The 26,808-nt window shown below is 38.2% G+C and overlaps 1 protein-coding gene across 2 annotated transcripts in view; it reads right to left on the reverse strand.

The window, feature by feature from the left end:
* The window catches only part of cfap20dc (CFAP20 domain containing), a 30,902-nt gene extending 4,677 nt beyond the window's left edge, over positions 1-26,225 (reverse strand). Inside the window, exons 1-13 of one of the 2 annotated variants that reach the window (XM_040158649.1) lie at positions 26,184-26,225; positions 25,966-26,055; positions 24,955-25,048; positions 24,783-24,855; positions 23,662-23,776; positions 23,383-23,530; positions 22,802-22,948; positions 18,858-18,956; positions 18,607-18,741; positions 16,836-17,149; positions 9,095-9,475; positions 7,171-7,407; positions 435-496 (exon numbers count right to left, since the gene is read on the reverse strand). In XM_040158649.1, the coding sequence (XP_040014583.1) occupies positions 435-496; positions 7,171-7,407; positions 9,095-9,475; positions 16,836-17,149; positions 18,607-18,741; positions 18,858-18,956; positions 22,802-22,948; positions 23,383-23,530; positions 23,662-23,776; positions 24,783-24,855; positions 24,955-25,048; positions 25,966-26,055; positions 26,184-26,204 (1,916 nt within the window). In that variant the 5' untranslated portion in view covers positions 26,205-26,225. Of the gene's footprint in view, positions 1-434; positions 497-2,533; positions 2,646-7,170; positions 7,408-9,094; positions 9,476-16,835; positions 17,150-18,606; positions 18,742-18,857; positions 18,957-22,801; positions 22,949-23,382; positions 23,531-23,661; positions 23,777-24,782; positions 24,856-24,954; positions 25,281-25,965; positions 26,056-26,183 lie in introns of those variants that run through there. The other variant, XM_040158648.1, reaches the window with a different exon arrangement.
* Between the last annotated feature and the right edge of the window lie 583 nt (positions 26,226-26,808).

Below are 26,808 nucleotides of genomic sequence, written 5' to 3' on the forward strand. Positions count from 1 at the left end.
CTTGTGAAACTGACAACAGCAGTTAAGGGAGAAGAAAACTACAGTGCTTGGCACATTCTCAATTTATTTTTTACTCATCTGTTAGTGAGATAAGCCCCCATCTGCATATCTATGTGACAGTTGACATTTAGCCTTAATACTGTAGTCACTGGTTACCATCTGATTATGAATCTCAGGGTGCGTTTTTTTTGTACATGGAGCTGAATAAAAATTCAGGTTACATGAGGCCATTTTTGTCAGGCATTAAAGGAAATAAATCAGTGTTGCCTGCAATTGCAATTTCAAGCAAAAATACATACGAATGTGCATAAAATACACACGTGGTTTTGTTTCTACTCTTGGACTTTGGCTACTTTGTCTTGTAAGGCACACTTTATTATGAATTTACACAACTGGAGCTTAGTAAAGTCTGTCTTTGACACATGCTTGCTTACCTGGGATTTGAGAGGAGGAGGGGGTTCATTTCATTCTGATAGTGGTGACCCTGAGTAGCTGGCTGTAACAGTAATCGAGGGAAAAAGTAAAAGGATGTGTTAAAATGTCACCAAATACTCACAGTACTTACAAACATTACCAAAAATTATTAGCATTATTTAGTTATCTCCATTGAGTTTAAAAGACCACTTAGTGATCTGGTGGGACATAAAAAGAACAAGATGTACAATCACAGCACATCAAACTGAAAATGCTATTTCATTCAATGCAGCCCACAATCAAACTACTATTTAAGCTTGATTGCTTGATAAATGATGGTTGTCTCTCAACAGAAACTGTATATTTTTGGCAGATAAATTGTCACGGGGCTTCTTATCACTGTTTTGCACATGGGCAATTGCTGCATTCTACGTGGATGTTATTGCCTTTACAACAAAGGTTGCAGCCTTGAGACTGGCACACAGACACATATGAAAAAGTACATTTCATTTCTATTTATTGCTGTGCTGATCCATGAATAAGTCTACTGCAGTTTAGCTGGAGAAGTCAAATATGTCATCATGCACTACATAATTTCTGCCTGTCTTTCCTCTTTGTGAGGCGAAACATGTATTTTGTGGAGAGACCACTGTCCAGAACATTGACTCAATTGCCCAATATCACATACACTGTCTTATTTAAATTCACAGGTGCACATTAAAAATGGTGCCCCGACCATGCCTAAGCTAGACGAGGAAAATGTTCACTAAAACTCAAATTAAGCTTAAAGTGTATACAGTTTATGGAAATCCATGTGCAGGCTGCTCAGGTTAGGGCAAAAAGTCTCTTAATGTTTTGTGCCAAGCTAACTGGCAAACAATAAAGTATTAAAGATCAATGCCTTTCTAGCAAACAACAAAAGAAAAACAAACAAAAGAAAAATTGAGAAGGCAGCAAGTTGCAGGGAAACAAAGGACTGGAGTTTTGCTATATTTGTGATTGGGGCCTTTTGAAACACTAACAGCTACATTCTTTGTGAGCCGTGAGAATAAGAGACTTTTAACTGAGGTATAATTAGAGGTAGAAGATAAGAATGGTTTCACTTTTCATACATACTAATATTCGGCTGTAAGAAAAACACAAGTGCATTACCATCTCCATCTTTTCAAAGCTAAAACCATATTAAAGCCTCAGGAGGCTATTTAAGCCTAGGGCCTGTTTAAAGGCTATTACATTAAGTGACTCTGATGAAGAGGCAGTCATGTTGAAGCTGCGGTGCTGGCATTGCTTAAGAAAATTTTAGCTATCTGTGTGCTCCAGTGCCTTCTTTATGGAATATCTCTTCTATAAATAAGCCGGGACCTAAAATTGTACCCTGTGGAATTCTGCAGGTAATATGCACTGATGATGATGAGTTACCTGTGGGGTAAAAGAGAAAATTCTATTGGGGAGATAGGAGCTGAACCATTTCTGTATTCCTATATCTAATATTAAACCCAGTGCCTCACATGATCATTTAAACTTGCATGAACCCCACTTTCAAATGGAACACTCAGGTCTAAAAGAATTAGAAGTACATCTGCTGCTAACAGTGGTACATCACTACTTTGTACAAACATCACCTCTTGATCCAACAGCAAAATGTGGTCAGGAGTGTGAACACAGCAGTGCTGGCTGCCTGTAGCTGCAGAGCCAGTGTGATGACTGGCCTGAAAACAGAAGCATTTTTAGGGAGGGGCTTGGGGGTGGTGTAGCTACCCCTCCAACAGCCATAGCACCCCTTTAGCACCCCAAAGAAATTTCTGTGGTTTATTTATATTTTTTTTAATTTTTAATGTCTGAATATTATAATTTATAATTTGAAAAATGAATAAATAAATGAATAAAACAAACTGATTATTTTTAGACTAAAAATCATAAAGCCAACACAGGTGATCTGATTGAGCCTATGGGCGCAGAACACATTAAACATTTGACTTTACTTCCATTTCCTCTTAGCCAGAGCGCAATTTTTTGTTAACTTAGCGTTAGCGATGTGGGTGTATCATAATGGATTGTTTTTTAATCCAAAAATGTCCACGTGTGGAGACTCAATCAAAATCCTGGAAACGAGAGAGACTGAACTTAGTAGGTTTAATACAGGTAATATTAACAGATCTCTGCCCATGGCCCGTCATTATGGAATCAGTGAGGAAAACTTGTCTGCAGAGCTCTACCAGGCTCACCGGCTACTGCAAAAGAAAGAAAAATCAGCAGCACTCGGGAATTTCCATCTCTTATGAGACCATACAAAGATGCATTTCTAGACTTGTACCAACTGATATGCATTACTCTAACACTTCCTGTCACGTCAGTAAGCTGTGAGCGCAGTTTTTCTTGTCTGTGTTGTTTAAAAGACTTCTTGAGGAACAGCAGTGGTGACTCTCAGACCTGTAACCTGTCACTGTTGGCTATAAACACAGAGAACAACGGTCCTGGACAGTACAAAATCATTGATGCCATCACACTCAACCACAACAACAGATGCATTGTATTATTATGAAGATGTCTAATGGTAAGTGCATGATTTTTTTCCCCTCTGTTGCCTATTATAAATTTAATGCATTTGGTGGTTGAGGCACAAATAATTCTGACTCCTTATTTCATCTCTGTGCCAAGCTCATTCATATAACATTAGGTCTATGGAAAGGAACTGTTGATTCATTAGTCTAAGTGTTAGTAACTGGAAGTTTGTGATCTCAGGATCTGAGGCTGAAATGTGCACAAACCTGTGTCTGTTAATTGCTCGCTGCTTGTGTGCATAATTGTGTGAAATCTTCTATTCAGAGGTGCATTTACGTAGACAGGCTTTTGAACCTTACATGTATATCACTTGAGCTGAATATCTCGCCTTGTGTTTAACAGAGAATGACATTGTAACTACTGTAGGTGGGTACTGTGTGTGTGCGTGGTTGTGTCGGCGTGTGTGTGTGTGTGGTTGTGTGTGTGTGTACATGTGTGGGGGGTGTTGCAGTAGAAATTAAACCTAAATTTCAGAGCAGCTTCACTGAAAAGTCCAGCAACCCCATAGCACCAGCAACAGAGGATCTGGTGGAAGTTGGGCAATTTTCCCAGTGGGTTGGTCTTCTGAGGCCCGGTCTTTTTTTCCCCCCAACCCCATAATACAGCCTATACTGCGTACAGATATTCAATAGGTCATCTTAGTTGCATCGACATGGCTGGTGCAATAGCGCTGTAATAGCAGGTAGCAGTTGCAATTACAAATGAAAGTATCTAGCACTCGCTGCTGAAACATGGATAGAAAGGACTTTGCTGGCTGATGCTGCAAAGTGTGCTAAGATAACAGATTTATCTAAGCAGTCTACAAGTGATGATGATACCTCCTGACAACTTAGGGCAGGTTTTCCTCAGTCTTCCTTTGCATAGAAAGTCAGTATCTGTATGCTTATGTTTGTGTCACACAGCTCCCATTTTATGTAAACAAAACAGTGCAGGTAAACAAGCAGAATGTGTTTTACTGCAATTGATAGCAATTGATTTTTTTATGTCTTCAGAAGATGGGTATGAATAGTCTGAACGAAGAAGAGTAACCAATCAGGTACACAAGCCACATGCTGGGGAGATCTGTGTGCACCTCTGAAGTATCTTCTCTGGCCTGTTATGTTCTCACATTTCACGGAGGATCTCAGACATATGAAAACCCAACATTTTACACTATACTCTTCGGAAAGGAAATTACAAACAAAAACCATTGTGAATATAATGTGCTTTGTGTGATATTATGTAAATATAGTGTTCTTTATGTGAATTTAGTTGCTGTAAATGTACAGTAGTGCACTCCTTTGGATAGAGTCTGCTGCTTCTGCTGTTACTGTTTTGCAATATTTTAAATGATTATGATAATGACAGAAGGCTATTAAGTTAAATTAGGTGTCAAGTGATCATTACATAAATTCAAATTTGAATTTTTTTTTCTGAACACACAAACACTGGGAGGAAAACCTTGGAAAATCAGTTTCATCGTTTGACATATTAGCTTAACACAAACAACACAGATTGACAAATTTTGTATTTTGTTTTTTTTTAATTTTTGTATTAATGATTCGTTGATCGACACCATGTTGTGTCAGTTTGAATGTAGTGTATCACATTGGGGTTGTTTCACAGCAAATTTTTGGGCTGTTTTTTGTTACCAGCCTGCCCTTACGCACTACAAATGACACTACAACAACCAGAAAACATAAAAGGGCTCTTCCTGTCTCTGATCAACATTGCATTAGACCCTATTATTTCTGGCCCTTTGCCTGCCCTCTGTTATGGAAACATAAAACTCAGGAGAAACCTTTGGTTCAAAACATTTGGTTATAAAATTGTGCTGCATAGTATTTCTGGACTACACTCACCTGTTTGGCCAAGATGTTCAGCCAAACAGTGCTGGTGACAGATAATGTCTTTTTAACGTCAATCTTACTGCCCTCTTTATCAGGTATGTCCCAAGTGACGGCTGTCAAGTCAGCTTCACTCTAGTGCCTGTTTTCCTTCTTTTCTTCTGTGTATGCAGTTCCTGTTATTTACCCCCCCATTGTACAACTGGCCTGACAGAATTACAGGCTGAGCAGTATTACATTAGTGAATTTCAGACCTTTCACTACTCTTCCTCTAATATTATTTCCTCTCCTAATACATCTAATATTATTAATCCTCCTTTGAATTTCAGACATCTTGGACTCAGCATTGCACACCTAAATATAAGACGCTTGCCACTAAAAATGGACTTTGTACATGTGTTATTAAGTGAAACTGCACCAGACTATTTTTTTAATCCTCGTAAAAACCTCAACTGCAAGGGTGAGAATCAACCCATATTCATATTATCATCATACTATGTACAAAACATTTAGATAAAAATAGATCAAACCCGTGGTTTTCTCCCCTGAACTCGCTCATGCTGTTTGTAACAGACAGATATTACAGTCTACTGTGAGAGTTTCTGGCACAAAGACTGACTGGCAGAAATTTTAGAAAGCAGACGAACTGTGTCATCATCTTTATACGGAAAACTAAATCTGATAATTATCTAATCAATCAGTTCTTGAATTTAGTAAATTTTTTAAAAGACTTTAAGATTAGATTAATACGGTTAGATTGATACGGTTTAAATGTTTCTTCCCATCATTCAAACTATCTAATAGCTTAACTTTATATCAAAACTAACTATCCAACATCTCCAATGGAGAACATGAACTGATACAGAGTCAGCAAAGCACAGCCACTGTGAAGGAAGAAAACAGCTACTTTTCAAGCCAAGGGAAAATGAATACCTTATACTGTAAAGATCATGGGTATTTCACTGTTTGTGTGTCTGCTCTCTTGGTATTTGTCTCTCTCATTGCCATTTGTAGCTGAAATCAGACATTGTGGTCCAAGTGAAAAACTTATAAATTCTGACAAGAGAGCTCACAGAGAGAATATGTATCAAATCTTGGACCACATACAAGTGTCCAAAATCTAGTTTCACACAATCATACAACATTTACAAGTTGATTTTTTTGTGTTCAACCTAGTTACTGAAGTATAGCATACATTTGCCTGGGGATGAATTTATATCTAGGCCTTTTACAGAAGCTGCAGCAGCATGGGTGGCAACAGTGGGGACCACTCAAATCACAACATTCAGAGACAATAAATGGCTTGTCAGTTTCAATGGAGGAGTCTCAGCATCAGACAGTAACTATTCTCTTCCTAGGTCCCATAATCACCTCGTGTTTTTATCTCTGACAGACATTTATTAAGCCATTTTTTGAAGTTCTATTTGTTACAATGTCACCATGATAATATTTATATTTGAAAAAATTGTTTTATGGTCGGTATCTTTCTTTATGTCTTTTTGTCTTTGTTGGCAAGCATTTTCTAACTGTGCTGTTGGTGGTGCTGTTGCCATAAGAATTTAGAATTGTAAAGCACTGCAGCTGATTCACAAAACATCACCTCAGGGTTTGATAAAGTCAAATTTAAGTCTCATCTTGTCCCTGTAAAAAACTGTACCTACTTGAAGGTCTAAAGATACACACTTTTATTGGTGACCACATCACTGTGTCCTCAAAAACCAATGAAATGATAATCCCAGTGGTAATACTACTATTCATTGTCTTCTACTTGAATCTCAGTATATTAACGGATACCTGCATGTACAGAAATGGTAACAGGCCTATAACTCAAGCATTTGTAATGATTGTATTCACTGGGGATTGTCCAGTGGAGCCAGTAGGGCCAGGCAGGGCAGTGTTCTCTCTTCATAAGTGCAATGTGCTTATGCTAATAGACCATAGATCTAAATGACCTTCAATGGCCAAGAGCAAACTATACCATCTCTGAATTCTAAAAGACTTATGGGGACAATTTCAAATGACCTAAATAATTTTTCATCTCTGGGGGAACTGTAGATATTATGCCAGTGTACTTTTAAAAGCTGCAAGAGGCCAATTAATGTGTTTCTATCTCCATAATCTTTTGTAATGCAGAAAATACACTGGAGAAAGAGGTACATTATCACTTCATGGTGGCATAAGTTGGGGGCTTGAAATGGAAATTAGTGGGTGAGGATCAGCCAGGGTCACAGAAATTATTCTAGACAGGAGATAGAAGGAGGGACAACCTACTAATGATTGTAATTTGTAGATAAGCTGCATGTATGTAGCTTGTTAATAAAGAATTGACGTGAAAATATCAATAGCAGCAAAGTATGATAGCACATACCATGGAGATGTGGGTCCAAGTAGAGGTGTCGTCACTGCTCATACTGATGCTGACATTACACTGGTGGATCTGAGATCCACTGAGGCCCGAGGCTCTATACTCATCTTCCTCCTGCTCCCTTTTTAAGCTTGCCAGCATTTTGAGCTCCTCATCATCATCCCCATGCATCCTTGGACTGCCAAGCAGCTGTAGGTTGTAATGACTGGAATCAACAGGCTTCAGTGTCTCATCTGCTTCCTTTAAAATGAACCACCATAAAATAAAGATTACTTAGCTGGAAGCAATCCAAAAAACAATACTTTGCACTTAGTCACAGCCACACATATACACTAAATCCGCAAAATTGACAAAATGTTTTATGCAGCCAACAAAGTAGTGTAAATCTTAAAACAACAGACTATAGTCCCAGATAGAGCTCAAGGCAATGCTGGATGTAAGCCATTGTCTTGACCCTCTGAGGAAATGTCTTTTAACAGTGAATCTATTGGTTTAAGAGAGTACTATGCTAACTTGATTTATTTGACAAAGTGCAAGGAAGCATGTGTTGCCATGGTGTTGAATCAATGGCAGTCAATAAACCACGGCCACAGGGAAAAAGAAACAAACTCTATGTCATATTTCTCTGACAACCTTTCAGTCAAAGCCCTCACTGCATACTGCCTGCTAGAGTTGGCAAAATCAGCAGTCAGGAGCTGCACTGATGAAGGATGCTGGGATATGTCTCAGCAGTGAGTTGTGTAAATGCAAAAAGCAACAACCAAGTGACAGATCTCCCTTCAGGCCTTGTGATCGCTCCAGTTGACTATCCTCTGATCCTGGATCTTTTCAACTGGAGCAGGAGCCCACCTCAATTTGTAACAGACCATAGCCTGATCCTTCTCGGCAAGGCAGTACAAACCTTTTCACAAGTCCTCTTTAGCCATCCAATCAGCAGTGATCACACATTACTATAGACAAAGAGAGACAGCTAGACAGAATACCATCAGAGCTTTTAATAAGCTACGGATTCGCCACGAGGCCTCAACAACTCAGTCTCCACGTCCCCAAGATGAATATAATTTTAACTGTAAACTATCTATGTAAGACTTTGGGATTTAATTACAATAACCGTAAACAAGCACATTCAAATGGTATTTAAGCAAACTATTGCTCATTTAACCAAGCTACATTAATCAATTTTGGAGCAAGAAAACCATAAAAACATTCATTCCCTTTTTTATTTTTTTGTGGTCTCTGTGTCTGCTGTTGGGTGTGGGGCAAATAGTGTACAGGGGGTTTATCAAAGCTTTTCTGGTGGAAACAATCGTCTATAAGGATTGTTGAGAGTGGTTCAGACTCAACTATGAAATAAATTTGCAGGTCTTAAAACCAAGACAGTTAGCTAAAAGGGGTTAAAAGACCCTTTTCACCTCATAGTCAGTTGATTAAAATATTAGTTTTTTTTAATGCTTATAGTTTAAACATTGCATCTTTTCACCTGGACATGGAACTTATAGATAACAACAAATTTCAACCAACCTGCTCTTGCTCTTTCCCTTAATGTGGCTGCCAAATTTTTACATCAAAAAGCATTATGGATAAAAATTAAAAAATCAGCTTGCTATTGAAAATCGAGAAGATGTTTGTAGGGAGGTCAATTGTTTACCTGTATAAGTGTGACATTTGTGTGATCATGAGCATTTTTGCTTCGTGTGTGTTTACACAATGAGAGGTTTTCCAAATTGGCAATCTCTTTTATGGCAATATAATGTAGCATCAAACATGGGCATCTCACAGTGAAGATTAATTATGAGGGGGGAAAACTCTAAATAATAGTAATTTATATGTTTGTCCCTGTGTCATAAAAAAAACAAAAAAAAACAAACATTTGAGAGTCATAGCACTCTGGATGATGGCTGATGGTTGTTAAAATTGTAAGCAGTACCTTGCGCTGTGGGGAGTCATCCAATTTGAATTCTTGCAGGAGTCTCCTAGAAAGTGTTACACTGCTGTTCCCATCCAGAACCTGGTTCACTTCCTCTGATTCACATGGGCCACACTTGTGTTCCTGTCTGCTGGGAGTTGCACTGGGTGAGAGGCAGTGTGTGGGGACCATCCCAGCTAGTTCAGCTCTCCCACTGGATGGAGATTGAGTATCAATATTTGTGGCAGCCGGACTAAGCTCTTGTGGTGATGTTTTTTCCATGGTTTGAGACTTAGAATGGACTTTAATTTGCACATCCAAGTTTGGATCAGGAGTTCTGGGAGCAGCAGGGTTGGATTCAACAATAGTTCTTTGTTGCTGGAACGTGGTGTAGCTCTTATCCTGAAAGAATTACAAGTGTCATTCACTAAGTGAATGATGATTGCTTTAAAATTATTGTAAAAGACACTGTAAAAGGGATAGGTACTCATGGTAGACTTTTTCTAATGTTTCTGATGTTAGCTGAACAACTTCAATGTTATGTTCTGCACTTTAGATTGATATGTGCATAATGAATCATGATAATGAGATGGTACACAGTCACTGGGATTGACTAGGTGTTGGCAGCTCATTTTTAAATTAACCTCACGTTTAAAAACACTAATGACATTCTCTCTAAATCTGCTAATCTTTCCCACCTTCAGATTCAAAGTTAGCACTCAGTAATATAGTTCAAAATTTGTAGCCTACCAATCATGTTACATAACACATTGCACGTACATACACAGTACATGGTTCTTTTGAACATTAAAGTAATACTCCAATGAAATGTTTTGAATATTAAAACTTAACTCCTATAGGCTTGAAAGATATGTAATTCTAAAAAGTTTGATCTTTTACTGAGGAATGCAGCTGGATTCACTACAGGAACAATGGATTCCCATTGTGACTCAGTTTCACTGCGAAAAAAAAAAAGTATCTAAACACCCAGGGTAATTTTTCGAAAAACCTCCTGTGGCAAAAACTACTTCTGTCATACAACAACAGATGTAAACCAGTTGCCCATCTTAGAACCCCACACCGATAAAAGCATGTATAGTGAGCATAGATGTAAACAGCTAACGAGAAACTGGCTAAGCCGGGTATCAAGCCATTGGAACATACCATGCATACAGTATGTGGGGACAGAACAGAAGTGATTATGATGAAGAGGTGGTGCAAGATTTCTAGTTTCTATGGACGTTTGGTACTTTTTCTTTCACCATGAAACTGGGTCACACCTGGAAGGCATTGGGAATGTTTGTAATTCAAAGCTGCAGTTGTCCACGAAGGAGCAAGCTACAAACTTTTAAGTGCTACTATTCAATTCTAAGGGTGGTGGTGGTGGTGGTGGTGGTGGTGGGGGGGTATATTCAAAACATGCAGTGGCAAAAAAAAGTAAGTAAAACCTTTGGAATTACCTGCATTTAAGTTAAATTTATTAACAGATACAATCTATTTTGACTAAAAAAACACAATCATTGTATTGTTCTTGTCCATATTGAATACATCACTCAAACATTCAAAGTGTAAGTTGGAAAAAGTATGTGAACCACTCGGCTAGTGAGATCAATGAAAGCTAATTGAAGTCAGGAGTTTGCAAACCTGAGTCCTATCAATGAAACAAGACTGACGCTGTTAAAGCTACCCTTTGACTACTTTTGAATTGTGGTAGGCCAAAACATTTTGAGTTTGCTATTCACAAGAAGCATCTGCTGATGTGAATAAAGATATCTCAGATGACTCAGAAAGAGTTGCAAAGTATTTTCAAAGAGTTTTGATGTTCATCCCTCCACAGTCAGACAAACTGTCTATAAATGGAGATGCTATAGTTCTGTGGCTACTCTCTCTAGAAGTGGGTGCCCAGCTAAGATGACTCCAACAAAGGCAGAACGTAGATTGATCAATGAGGTAACAAAGAAACTCAGAGTAACAGCTAAAGGCTTAAAGGAGCCATTGGACCTAGTTAACATCTCTGTTCATTACTCTACCATACGCAAATCATGGTACGTGGTTGAATGGAGCATGGTGTCCATGGCAGGACAACATGGAAGCAGCTGCTCTCCAAAAAAACATCACTGCACACCTGAATTCGCCAAAGAGCACATTGGCACTCCACAGTGCCTCTGGGAAAAAGGTTTTGGACTGGTGAAACTAAAGTTGAATTGTTTGGAGGAACAAGCAGCACTTTGCATGGTGTAAAGAGTGCACTGCATACCAACATGAAGACATCATCCTAAAGTTGATGTATGGTGTAGGGAGTATTATGATTTCGTGCTGCTTTGCTACCTCTGGTCCTGGACAGCTAACCACCATCGAGGGGAAAATTAATTCCCAAATCTATCAAGGTTTCTTACAGAATAATTTCAGGCTGAAGCTCAGTAGAGTTAGAGCAGGACATTTACCTTAAATATCGAAGTAAATCTACAGAGAGACTTCAAACAAAGAAAATCTGCCCTTTCGAGTGGCCCAGTCCGAGCCCAGACCCTAACCCAACAGAGGTGCTGTGGAATGAGCTCAGGGAGCCGTTCACACCAGACATCCTAAGAATATGGCTGAGCTGAAGCATCTCTGTAGGAAGTATGGTCCAAAATCCCTTATGAATGTTGTGCAGGTCTGATACGCAGCAACGGGAAGTGCTTGTTTGAGGTTATTGCTACCAAAGGATGTTTGACCATTACTAAATCCAATGGTTCACTTGCTTTTTTCACTAGCATTTGGAATGTGTAATGGGTGTCTTCAATGAAGACACAGAAGATTATAATCATCTGTGTGTTATTATCTAAAGCAAAGCACTTGTGACATAGATAAAGATCAGATCACATTTTCTGACCAATTGCTGTAGAAAACCAGGTAATTCCAAAGGGTTCGCTTACTTTTTCTTGCCACTTAACGTTTGTGATGGAGTATTTCTTTAATTTTTTTTCTCTGCACTATATACACAGTTATATTAAAAACTGAAATTTAGAAGACCAATAGTAATAACTTGATTATATATATCTTATCTTGACTGAGAAGTTCAACTTTGAAACGCAAGATACTGTAGTAAGCGGCATCTCCCTAGTTTCCAGACTAGTTTTTACCAGTCCTCCATGAAATACATGAGGAGTCCAACTGTGGAATACTCACACCCAGATTGCCAGCATATCTACATAAATTAAGTTTACAATATAGACATTGAATTTAAAAGCTTGAAGCTTTCCTTAGTACTGCGAGACTCTCAGTTGCTCTCTCACTTTTGTCCCACTTGCTGTCTCTTTTTGAGGCGTTTTCTTAATCTCTTAGATTTATTTTCGGGGGAAAGGTTATCATAAGCCCCTTGAGGTTTTTATTTCACCTGCTCCTTATTATTATTATTATTATTATTATTATTATCATTATTGTTTTTGCCTTTCTTTCTATGGTTTATCATTTTGTGTAAGAGAATAAGCAATGAACTACATGTATTATTGAAAGGCCGTACATACACAGTGTTGCTGTGAGCATGTTGGTTTGGAGTGTGTGCCAGCCTGTGTGTTGAGAACATGTTGTTTGACAAGTGTCAGAGTAAAGTAGGATGGATGCAGTTTTCTGTACAACTGCAGAGGTATCATTGAATTAAAATAATTGCATTTTCCTGAAAATATGACTAATTTTACTTTGGTTCATTGTCTCTCATACATTTCAAAATAGTTCATACTCTAAAAGTTCCTTACTTTGTTTTGCTTTTAATATTTCTCTATGTTTAATAACAAACGTTAGCTCAAAAGAATTGCATGAACCTGATGTAACACCTTGAAAGATGATATTATTCCAAGTTGAGAATTGAGCAACCTGCCATAAATGAATGAAAATCAAAATCAGGCCAACCTTCATCGGATGGCAACTAACCACAATCTGTTTTTTTTACTATACACCAGGGTGGTAGAATATGGTCTCTTAAAAGTTTAAGTTTATAGGACTGCAAAGATTAGGTCAAATGTTAAAAAATGTCTTACAAGCTGTGTTGCATGTGATGCACTTTATGCATGAATTCTCTTTTATTTTATAAACAAATTTGGCATCCATAGCCTTTGAAATACAGATTGCTGCATCTCATTTATCATTCCTGTTAGTGACAGTGTGGGTCAGTCAGTCTGTCTGTTTAAATCACTCTGGACCAGTAGTGCTTTTGGACCCTTAGACTTCAAATACAGTTGCAATGTGTTTTTGTCAGGCGCAGGCCTATTTTTTGTACATGTACACAAGCTTTTCTGCAATATGACATTTAACATCAAAAATTATTTTAATTCCTATTTTCACATGTATGTTCCATAGAGTGGTAGATCCTCAACTTTCACTCATTTTGATTCTTTAATGCTTGGTGGTTTCCTAAACCCATGATGAGGATTTTTGTTTCTTCCATGTATAACCGGCATGAATACATGTTCAGTTAAATGTCCTCTACACCCAACAAGGAACAAAATTTGTATATCTGACTGATTTGTCTGTTATTACTTACCATTTGGGAGTGAATAGTGTTTCTGAATCTGATTATTACATGACATCATTATATATGCTGCACATGGTCAAATATCTGAATATACTGTATTTAAAAGTATATAATTGAAATACCAGTTTTTTGTTATTTCTTTCTTATGGCAATTTAAAAAACCACAATATGCTATTGCCCTGATGCTTTTAAAATGGTTTAACTGGAGATTTCCTCTTCAGCAGGATATCAAGACAGAGATCACAGTGGTCACAAAAAATAAATTCATCAAATGTCTTTCATGATAAATTAGAAACAAAAATGCCCTTCCCTGTTGACATATTGAATCATTGTCATTATAATTGTTTTCATGCGATGTTAATTGTTATTTTCAGCAGGAATTGAACCTCTACATTACCTGACCAATGGCTTACCTGCCACAATTAACGTATTGAGGAAGCACATCTAATTATCCTGATTTCAACAAAAGTTCTTTAAATCCCATCAACAAAACCCTTCTGTGCCTCATCCACAGCTGGTTATCTGACCTATCATACTGCTCAGTAATGCCAATGTATTAGGAAAACGGAAATTTATATTTATGCCAGCCATATCCTACTGATTTAAACCAGGTATGTGATACTCTTGTTGGCAGTAGAACCAAGATTGTGGTTAAACTGTGGCCAGTGAGACAGCATTAGCATTAGTGTTTTCGCAAGGAAGCAGTAGTTAGCAGCAGTGATTAATAACAGACTGAATATTTGAAAGAAGCAGTACAATTACAAAAATGATAAGTTAAATGAACCTTCTCAGTTGATGTCTTTCATTTTCACCCTTTAGGGAGATGTTGTTAGAACTCCAGCAGTCCTGCAATACAGTATATTTTCAACGTATGTGGCCATACAGTTTGTAGTTTTGTGCTCCACCACACGTAGCCTTCCTCCATCAGCCATCATAAAAATCTATCACAGAAAAACATTTCAGCATACTCCAGCCTGTTGTGGAGTGTACTTTATATTTGAAAAAGCTGTGGTTATCCAATATATGATCTTTTTGGATACCTGAATGAATAGCCATTTTGTCCTTTTATAAAACTGTGTTTTCTTTGGATATTACAAACAAATGTGACTTTCTCATTTGCCCCTGTGAAGATTAGTCATTTTCAAAATGACCATCTCAGAGAAAAGTTGTGGGTGGGAAGCCAGGAAACATAAAAATGCCCTTCTTTCTGCTGGTGGTGTCAAAACACAGTGCAAATTACTTACTCTGCTCTCACAGAATGAAATGACGCTCTTCTTTTTCACCCTCTAACCCTAGTTCATACAGAGTGATGGCAGCTGATTTTAATGTGTTAATTTGAAGAGGTGCTCTTTTAAACACCCCCCTCAGACACACTTTCAGTGTTATTTCTTTGTGAAGTGCTGTAATTTAATTTTTTTTGCAAGCATGTCTCTTACCTCAGCTGTTTAATATAGTTGCTATAATTTAGTTTCCCAGAAGCCAATGGACATTCTCTAAAAAGTTGCATTGGTGGTTTTTACATGTAAAAGTGGAGAGAGAAATTAACTTACTATAAGCTATGTAACTATATGCATTACAATATTAGTGGCAGAAGAGCAAGTATCCAGTTATAACAAGAAATAGAAATGCAAGCGTTTGCCACACAACTATTGTAGTTTTTTCAGTCACAAACTGTCCAGATGCATTGTCCTGGTTCAGACAGCAGGGTACAGCAGGTCTTTTGAAAAAAAAAAAGTAGAAAGAAAGAAAACATGCTGCACATAATATTCTACTATTCAAAGCCCGGACGTCGCTTTGTTATGGTGGGTGGGTGTTTGATACTTTTAAAAAGTATTTTGGTAGGCTCATTATTAGAGCACCGTTTGAAATCAGTTTTTGAAGAGGGTATGTGATCTCTCACACAGCCTGTGTCTTTGTCTGTGTGTGCGTGTGCACGTGTGTGTGTGCACGTGAATGTGTCGTGTGATATCTCCCCACCTCCCCAATAGCAAGTACTTGTTTTGGTTTCTGTCTTCTTTTTTTTTTGTTTGTTTTGTTTCGGTTAGTAGTCCAGTGCTGATAATAAGGTAATCATATTCAATTTTTGGCTTGGAAACAATGTAAAATGGCAGCCAAGGAAACTGAGAGGGTTGAGCACTTCAAACAGAAGTGAATATAGAAATAAAACCCTTCTCCAAACATAAGAAATTTAAAATCTACAAAAAAATGTCAACTCTGGATAGAGCTTTGCAGGAGAAAAGGACCATACCTGAAGTTTACAAAGGTCACCTTATACTGTTTTCTAACCAGATTTTAACTGGTTTGAGTGCTATACATGCACATCTGCACATACACACAATGAAGGTGGAAAATTTTGACTCTTGAGAGGAGCCCTAAGGTACCAATACCAAAACTTGACATTTACTGTTCAGGTTTTAGAAACGATTTTCTCTTGCTTGACTCTATTATACAAAATCTGGAAATATAATCACACATTGTCTATGTTTGATACCTTATTCTCATCATGCAGGAAAACAGGGTGTTATCAATAAAATTAAAAAAAAATGCACCATGAATGGATTTTGTCTTTAACATGGTGCACAGAATAAATTACTTGAGTGCCAAAAAGAAATGTATTAAGGCTAAACTAATCAGCTGTGCAACAAAACGAGGTTCGTAAATCTGAATTACCAGACTTATTATAAAGTTTTAAATAAGTAAAAGAAATTAGCATTTCTTTGAAGATAGTCATCTTTGTACTCATAGTTCAACAGTTTAATTTCCCTGCTCAGCATAAAGAAAAATACTATTCTAACTATCAGAACCATTAATAAATTATCTGATGATAAATAACCCCACTGACCTTTGAATTGAAAGTATACTGTGAAATGTGCAATATGAAACATTGCCCTCCAAAATACAAATTCTACTGTGCATTTTGAGACTAACATTTAAGATTAAAATTTCAATTTCAAATTTAATCAAACTTAAAACAATCAAATCAAACTGTGGGCATAATATCAGATTGTATGACGCACTGAATATTCGCAGATGAAGTGTGATTAAATTAGACCGCTGTTGTAATAAAAATTTTACACAGCTAAAATGGACAACTCATGGTTTTTAAAATTGGTCAAAATTTGTCAAAACTACAAGTGTATGTGATGTAATGCAGCTAAATTTCTTATTCAAGGCAGATGGTCAAGATGCACTATAAATGCGCAGGCATTTAAAGTACAGTGTTTTTGTGTCTCTCCCCCAGAGCAAATGTACCTCATCACTTTCACTCCCGATAAAGTCATCTTCTGGCTGAGCCTCGTACCGCCTCCCACTCTTGCTGTGAACCTGGTCATCTCCCATCTCCATCTTCTCCTGGTCACCTTGACCTTGCCCTCTTTTGGGTGAGTGAGGCTGGGATGAGAAAATGAACACCTCCTCTTCTAGAGTGAGCCGGGGCTCAGACCCCTCATTACCCTCCCAGACCTGCAGGTCAGAAGACAAACCTGGCCGGATTGAGCAGGAGAGAGACTCTGCTGGGGTGGGAGCAGCTCTGGAACTTTCCTTTCCAGGACTGAAGCAACACTCATCTAAAATAAAAGGTTAAAAGACAAGACAAAACCAAAACAGTTTTAACCTGAGCAGAAGTAAATTGTCTTGGTTAGGAGAATTTTGAAACAGATGTGATTGCACATCAGTGTCATAATATAATGGAGTTTAGGGCTTTGAGTGTACAAATTCTATAATACTTCAAAAAGTCCTTCAGAATACAAATGGAAGACTTGGCCAGAAAGACTGAGTATAGAATAATTACAGGAGTTTAATTACAGTGAGTAATAAATCCTTTTCATTAATGTTTTCATAATGTGGCTGATGTCATTATAAGTTCATTTGATTATATACACATAAAATTCATAATAACAATATGCAAAATTGTAATGAATTCCTTTGCTTGCCAAAAGTGAACATTCATTTCTCCTGCACTGATATTTTTGTAGATCCTGTTAATAGCCTTACTATGCTAATACCTTAATGAGAATGTAACAATATAAACAACATCATCACTAATAAGAACACCAGTTTACTGATAAATTGTCACTCATGACGCGATAGTTTTGTCCAAACATGCTTAAAAACATAACTGGCTTAGACATCTATTTTCCATGTAAATATTGCTCTTGTCCTGCTTTAGACTTGTGGTTTTCTTGTTTTTGTTCAAGTAAAAACAGACAATCTTACAGCAGCGTTGCAATATCTGACACTAGTATGTTTCTGAATCTAAGGAGGTAAAAGCCTTTTCAGCCTTAAATATAAATTGAATCCATTCAGGTGTGCACGCAAGAAACACTGAATCCTTTAACTCCACGATAGGCCTGAGATCAAAGAAAGAGGCACCTCTATCTGAATGAGTGAGCTCAATTGAACCTCTTGACAGTATAATCACTTCCTCTAATTGCCCACTGTGTGGCAAACCCTGGACCCAGGAGATGTCCCTCTGACTTTTATTTAATGTGCCACATTGCCATTAATGAACTAACTACTTTCCGTCTGTGGGCAGGGCGGCAGCAAAGGAGCTTACTGCTGTGGAGAAACAACCATAAATGAGCTTTCAGAGCACATGCACTCATTTTGGGTGTTGGTGTGTGTGTGTGGTAATGGTGGGGGGAAGAGTTTATTGGTTGGAGTAGGGGCTACTTCAACAAAAATCCTCCAAATGGCCTTGAAGTGGGTTATGCAAAATTGAAAACGGGGCACAAACACCGTGTATGCAGTACAGAATGAGGCTCATTAAAATTCATGTAATATTTTGAAGTGATCTTATTTATAAATTAATAGTACGAAAAGGTATTTTTCTCAAGTATTAAGGAGCTACTTGGTAAAATCAGAAAATGGAATGTAGACATCAATATCACTCAACATGCACATCTTGTGCTCCCTTCTTTTTCATCTTTTCGAACCATCACTCAGTCTAAAAGTGTACATGTCCTCCTGCTGCTGCTTCCTGCTGTGTTGAACCCTCTCCATTCACAGCAGATGTGAGCCTTACCTGCTGTTAGGTGCTCTGTCTTTTCTGTTAGTGTCAGGGGTCGCCGCCTGCCCTCTTGCCTACTGGACGGAAGAGTGCACCTCTCCCTGGTTTTACTCCTCTGTCTGTGCTGACCAGGCACAGCATCCGAATGGGCTGTTAATAAGAATGAAACACCTTAACATACAGTACTAAACCATGATACATTCAGCATGCCCAACACTATATTCCAACATACATACTTAATATAAAATGCAGTGCACACATCTTACCTGACGATGCTAGGCTCTCTCTTCTAGCACTAAGGACCCGTACCTTCTTTGATCCCTGTTTGTCTGTTGGGGGATGGGGCTGTAACCTGCCAAGTGTTCCTACATAAAGTACTTTCAACATTAGAATAGCTTTATAACACAAAACAGTCACACAACGTTATTAAAGCTTGCCAGAAGCATATCCTTGAACTGATTATGCAACGTGAAAATCCCTATTAATGAAGGCATTTTAGTAACTGAGCTTCTTACATTCATTCAGTGCAAAGAGAATACATCCAGCTACATTATGTTCAGCTGAATTAAGGAATATTATCCATTTTTGCATTCAGTCATGCTCAAATAATGGTGTCTTACAAACTGTAAAAGCTTTTATTAATTGGTGAGGAGAACATACTCTGTAAGAGCTGGACTCTTATTTGGTTCATTTGCTGGTTCTTTTGTAATGCTTTTACCAATTCACACTAGTTTGTCAAATAACTGTGTGCACTCTGAAGGCCAAAAAGACCTGTAATGAGAGGAATACAGTTTGAACTTTTACAGTGGACAGTGCGCTGTAAGTCACACAGCTATCATCCTGATCTGCATAGGTGCATATAATATTCAAGTCAGAAAAAAACAAGCTGAGTAAATTTCATCTATGAAGATTCTCAGTCATTCAAGATAAAGGATATTGACAGGTATCGACTTAAAGCCAATTAGACTCGATACCAAGTCTTGTAGCTCCTCATTTTCTGAGTCTAGTAGCAAAATAAGAGTATCATTTAAAGCTGAAAACAGGTGTTATTTTTCCATTAATGCAATTACCTTAATTTAATTAAATTTCTTTTAGAATTGTTATTTTGATTCTTAATTTACATTGTTATTATATCAGTGTCTATGGTGTGGTATGGTGAAATACTGTTAAAAGCACATTTTCCATGGTACCATTTTAGTTCAGTAAACATATTTGCTTTCATGTAATGATTACTGAATACCAACAAGACCAAGGAGAAACAAATTCAGCAAACCGACACTACATAATGTACTCTTGATTTGCTTTGTTGGCAAATTAGAAAAATTGGTATTCAAGCTTGGGGAGCTTGCTGACCACTTGTTCAAGAAGGTGAGAATAGAAAAAAGGCATTTATCTTTCCAAATAAGAAATTGTGTAATGTAATGTTTTCTACCCACTGGACTCAAGTGTGGCTTCTCTGTAAAATTGCCAAGAACTTTTCACCCGTATTTTTCTCCTGTGTTCAGCTGCTTTTTAATACATTTCACATTTTCTGTTCTTTATTCCTGCCTATCGGTTATTTGGTTCATATACTTAGCCACAAACTCACTCTCTTTACCATATTGTCTCATGTGCCTCATATACTGTATGCCTCCCTGCCAACTCCCTTTTTGGATAGGTTTGCCTTTGATGATTGCCTACCTATTCCTGACTCTGTTTTTGAACAAAGACCAAGTAAACTGTCTTTTACGGTAACTGCTCTGCCTCTGCATCCTGCTTCTGGGTCCACGTTACAACTTAGACTATAACTGTAACAATTTCTTTCTTACTTTCTTTCCTCCATTAGCTCCTCCCGTGTTAGCTGCTTTCCACTGGTATCCAGGATGAGGAGCAGCTACCATATTTGGACAGATAACCAGAAGATGGCTGGCATGGCAAACCCGTGCACCACCAAACACCAATTTGGACCCAGATATGTGCAGTAAATTCCACAAAAATACATGGTTAATAGCCAGCTTTGATAGTTTTCCGATACAACCATTCATCACTGAGTTTAAAGTCTTCCAAGAAGTGGAAAATTAATTCAACCTCTTTGTGTAAGTAAGTATACAAAGAAACAATCTAATTAAGAATGAAAATATCATTGTTGATTAAAAGGCAGGTTGACCAGGGCACGTTTAGTTATAGAAAGAATGCGGGCTCAATAAAACAACACTATGTACTCTATCAAATTTACCCTCATGAAGAGTGAGGGCAGGTTGGCAATGCTCTGACTTTCGGCAGCAACTTTTTGGTTCATTGTACTGGGTGGGGATCCCTGTAGGAGACAAGTTCAAAGACAACATATTCTACTTTGTACCTACAGTAATTTATGACATGTTGGTCCAAATCATTCAGAGGGATATATGTTATTATGGGATTCATGCAATAACCATATTCCAGATAAAGAGTGCACCTTTACCCTTTCCCTCAGAGGCTGAACTGCTTTTGCTTTCAGTATGAGGAGGTGTTCCTCAAGCCCTGCAGCCTGAGGCTGCGTGTAATACACCCTGGGGCCTGGTTTGTTGATAACTGGTTGATCTGGCAGGAACTGCAATGAAATTCCCATTATTCATTTGCCATTATTGATCTCTGTTTTCCTTGACTATGGCAATGCTAGATATATGGTACATCACTAATCCTTGTACTCCAACAATATGGAACATATGGCTGCAATTTTTAAGCAATTTCCTTAATCTATTGTCAGTACTACAAATGATCAAGTAGCCACTGCAACTTCCAGAGGTTATGCTTCAGATTTACAGAAGTCACATAATTCACATACAGGATGAAAAATGCAAGCTTGAAGCCAGAGGTTCAGTGTGAAGGGCTCAGACTAAAAAAATATTTTGAGCAGAGATTTTGTGAAAATGTACTGACCTTGAGAATAACAGAATGTCTTTGGTGTATTGGGGTTTGTTTGTTGTTGCATGACAAAAACTGCTGTAGCTTACTTTTAACAGTTTCTGACAGATTGGGTACTGAAGCAACAATATCCACCAAGCAACTCCTGTCACAGTTACGCTAGATGCCTACTTTAATAGCAATCCTTTTAATTATGATTAGGAATGTTATGCTAATAATGCAGATGCTAATTGTGAAAAGCTATTTTTTGCTTTTGATTACTGCTCTCTTCTATTGGCATTGCCGGTTGACTCAACATGACTTAGACAGCTGTCAGAACAAATAAATAAGTGCTGATAAAAAAGGCCACAGAGGTGGCAGAACTGGATTACTGGTGCATGTCTTTTTGTATGAGGAGATAATTGCAGTGCTCTGAGTAGAGGAGAGGTGCAAATGAACAAAAAAATGAAGACCACTAGAATTTCACATGAGGAAAACAAATCAATTATCATCATAGTCTCTTTGGGGAAAACAATTTACCTACGTGCAACCATCTCTGCACCATGATGCTTCTCTGTATCTTTCTACATACTGTGTCATGGGTTGGTGGTTGCTGATACCACTCTTAATGTATAAAATTACACCTTCAGAATTCCTGTCATAGGTTCGTCCGAGAACAAAGAAATCCTATGAACCTACTGTGATGCCTTAGAGATGAGACACATTAAATAGTCAAAAGTATGTTGACACGTCAACAAAGTACGTAGACACCTGGATATTACACTTATGTGTTTGTTTAACATTGTATACCAAAACAATGGGTTTTAATATGCTGCTGTAACAGCCTCCACTCTTCTGGCAATGCTTTCCATGAGAGTTGGGAAACAGACAGCTGGGATTTGCTCCCTTTCAGCCACAAGAGCATTAATGAGCTGGCCACTGATGTTGGATGTTAAAGCCAGGCTGAATTCCAATTCATTGTACATGTGTTTGTTGGGGTTGAGGTCAGGGCTCTGTACAGACTAGTGAAGTTTTTCCACACCAAACCCGGGAGGCAGTGTCTTTACAGATCTTGCTTTTTGGGAGCTTTGTCTAAAATATAATTGTATTATCCAGGAATAAGATTTCCCTTAACTGAAATGAGGGGCCCTAGCGCAAACCATGAAAAAGTCCTGTACCAAAAGAACACAAAAGTAAGTGGACAGGGTTCCACTTTCCACCATATAATGTAAGTTGTTTGTTTTGTTAACTAATGTAAAATCTTTCCATGTAACCTGAAATGCATTACACTTTTTTTCCCCATTTATTTATTGATCAATTCAGAATCCTGTGATTTTATCTTACCTACCACAGTAAGAGTTCACAAGGCCAGTCCTCATATCTGCCTTCTGCATGTTCTCCATGTTCAACATCTGAGTTACATGGTTTACATCTGGTGGGAACTTGCAGCTGCGTGGGATCAAATCCATGATGCCAGCTCCACTGAGAAACATATCTAAATTAAAATGAGAAAAATCTCAGATTAATCATAATCATAGAATAAACCAAAAACAAAAACCAATGACATAGCTAATACTTTGATCAACTGACAAATACAAAATGACAAGCTGTCTTTAATGGCAGGTAGTGTAGGTGTGCACCGAGCAGCCAGCACTGAGTGCAGCTGTTGGCACTGCTGAGCTAAATCAGAGTTAAGCAAAAAACACCACTGAGCTCTCAGCCAACTACCACAGAAAACAGCCAACTATCTGTCTCTCTCGCCACACACAATTTCACATAAACTCCCAACAAATCTATTCAAAGTAAAGACCACTGCTGGCTTGACTGGTAACTGCTGAGCTAACTGCTCATGGAGGGAACTTTCAGATAAGCTGATAAAAGTCTTTTTTTTTTTTACATGAATCATTTAGGCGTGACCAAGTGCATTACCATCTTCTGACATTCCTGTAGGCTCTGTTTTCATGGTGAAGATTCTGCGGACTTTACAGGTAGCAAACAATGTGATGCCATCCAGTGTCAAAAATCCCTTGAACAGTTCAGCGGTGAATGATACAACGTCGATGTACAAAGTAGACCACTGAGATAATAGAAACAATATGATTTTGTAGTTAAAAGGATCCGAGATAGAACTCAAGACATACTATGGCATATCCAAAAGCAAATCTAAAAATACAAAAAGAATCTGGAAAGGATAAGTTAGACACTCACAATATTCCGTTTCAATCCTACAAAAGGAATCTTTGCATGTAAGAGTGTGGCAGTCAACTCTTTATGCACTGTTGATAAGTGAAGTCTTCTTTTCAGGTGCTCTGAATCAGTTATCCTGTGAATAACAGACAACAGACCATAAAATAAAGTATTACCGCCATCAGTCATGTCACTAATAAGTCCTGACCAGACCAGAGAAAGCTACAAGCTAAGGTAAGCTCATAAAAGGCTTCACAGCACCTTTATCTCATGCTGTGAAATCTGCTGTCATGAGACAATCCAATGGGAGAAGAAGAACAATGGCAATTCTTTTCAGATTCTTAAAATGATATGGTAAGTAGATTTATAGTAAGAGATTTATTTCAAATTTTGACGCTGTCTCTTCCTAGTTTGGTTTTTTATATGGTTTCCATGACTTAACAATTAAAAACAGCAGCACCTGTGTTGTATACCACAGCCTTTGCCTGTAATAATTTGAATTTAACAACGAAGTGAATTCAAATCCGCAGAGTTTTAAGCACAATAAATGCTTCATAAAGACTTTCATACAGACTCCTGTATAACCTTGATTGCATAAACTGTGTCTTATTGATCATAAGAACATTGGATTCTCACAGAATGACATTCTTCTTTCAGTGACTAAATTCAGGAGTATCAACAAAAGCTCACTGAAGTACATTACACAATCAAACCCACCACTGGCAAAATGTGTGAAAGAGAATAACCAGCACTCAACTTCCACGCATTATATATTTTACAAATTTGGCTTATTTATTTAACTACACTGTATAACTTTGTAGAATTCACTATTGTTGGCAAGATAAAAGCCTTCTTTGTAGCAAATAGTTTAACAATATCTTAATAATAAATGGTTATTTAAGCTATTACTTAAATAATGCACAAATGCTGAAATGATTGTACAAATGATGCATGAATTTACTCCATTAAAGATGATCTAAAGCCTTATTTTATCAGCGACAAAGTTAAAGATCTATTGAAATCTACAACACTGCACACCCCCCAAATGTTCAAGGTGAGCTTCCATGTATAAGGTATAGGAACGTTTTTTTTTCCTGTTTTTTTTTTGTTTTTTTTGGTTTTTAACTCACTGCTGTACTTACATCAGCTCAATGGAAAAATCTTTGCACTGAGGAATATTCACTTGAAGGACCAAGAATCTTTGGAGGAGCCCAACTAAGTCAAAGGAAAAGGCAAAGAAGTGAATTACCATGAACAAGTGGAAATAAGCAAAACAAACTTTATAAATGAGTGCAAGTGTGGTTTTTAACTTACGAGACATTTTCCCATTCTCTGGCATTTGCATCTTGACTGTCTGGCTGCTTCCCTCCAGACAGTAAACAAATCCTTTGACCTCTTTATCATACTCCTGTGAGAAGAAATAATACATAGGAGGCCTTGCTAGGTCTAAGTCCTTGTTAGGTGTGACCAGTATTGTTTACTTGCAGTGTAACTGCTCTCACTGACTGCAAATGCTTTTTTTTTTATGAGAGCATATACTGTATGTGTTCCCGGTGCTCTTTTTGTCTCTTTTCCTCTCCTGTGTTCTCTGTATCTCTGCCCAGGTGCTACCTGATCTGTCATCAATGAGGTGCACCTGGCCTGGGAATGAAGTGCTTAAAAGCTCCTGTGCCAGCATCAGAAAGATGAGGCTTCTAGCGTGGGAACTGCTGGCCTTGCTGCGTCTCAGCCTGGGATTTTATTTTCTGTTGCTGTTGTGTTTTGATTTAGCTTCCTGGTTGTCTTGTATACTACTGTTAATCAATCCCATGAATTTGTTTGTTTTACAGGTGTTACTTCTGTGGTTGATTTGGGTCTGTGGTGGAGATTTGTATGCCCCATAGGGCTAACCAAAGGTGTGGCCTAACAATATATATATACTATATGAGCTTTGAGCTGCGAAGTCTGTGTCAAGAACACCTCTATTGTGACATAAAAATCAACTGTCGGCAAGAGCTTTGCAAATGTATACTTAGTATTGCTCTTGGGCATCTACAATAAATTTATAGACCTGCTTTCTTTTGAAGGGCACGGGCAAATGTTCAATTTCTGACGCACTGTTTCATTCAGGGGACATAACTCAGCTCTGTGGTGTTCTTTAACTGTATGATGTTTATCTTATTGGACTGTAATTAGATTACATCTGTTGCTGCCTACGTAGGCCCTGTAGGTGCAAGCTTGACTTACGGGACACACCGGCTAGTTAGATTTGACTGTGTGCTATAAAGAGCGTATTTAATGACCACAAGAATGAGCTCAGGTGAACCGGCAGCCCCGAGAACGCACCTTACGTATGGCTGATGGCCCTCCGCAGAGTTTCCATTTTGCTACAGGGTCTTTTCCCTGTCCACTGAAGATCTCGACCACAGCTCCGCCCTGCAAGAAACAGAATTAGTTGTCATTATGAGCCTGTACAATGTAAAGAGAAGATATTATTTACAGAGAGCGTGGCTTTTAAAGAATAGAAGACCTAAGTTAACTGAGTTGGGTTAAAATACACTCACCTGATAATTATTCCTGAACATTTTACGTAACGTCAGGTGAACGGTAGGGGGTGACGTGAGTATTTACCCACATTAAATATTCTACCTGTTACATTGACCCAAAGCGTTTCAAAAGTTACACTGAGAAGCAACGCATCTTATAATTTACTAGAAGTAAGTCAGGTGGAAATTAGTGTGGGAGCTACAGGACACCGGTTAGCTAACGCAGGATACGTCTCCATGGTTACGTGACGCTGCCGCGGCAACCAGCAACCGACGACCGGACCCGAACCAGAGCCAGAACGCCGAACCAATAATAGCGTGGTGACGTATCTTGCAACGGGGCTCCTCTGTGCTTCGGCGGCCGTGGCCATGACAACGAACGCGAGTCTACCGGGTAGACACATGATTTTCTGAAGGGTGGCGCAACATGTCATGAACTGCCATGAATCGTGCTAATCCTCCGAGCTGTCCTTTCTGAAATCCCCCTTAAATGAGCACACATCCGAAAAAACCAGTTCCCTGCATCATTGTGTTGGGAGAAAAGAAAAGATGCTGAAGCTCACTCTAGAGAAGTGTTCATTATAAAGTCACATCATGAGATTAATATTAATAATATGAATAAATACAGGCTAAATATATGACC

The sequence above is a fragment of the Xiphias gladius genome, chromosome 21 (genome assembly GCF_016859285.1).
Source record: "Xiphias gladius isolate SHS-SW01 ecotype Sanya breed wild chromosome 21, ASM1685928v1, whole genome shotgun sequence".
NCBI classification, from domain to species: Eukaryota; Metazoa; Chordata; class Actinopteri; order Istiophoriformes; family Xiphiidae; genus Xiphias; species Xiphias gladius.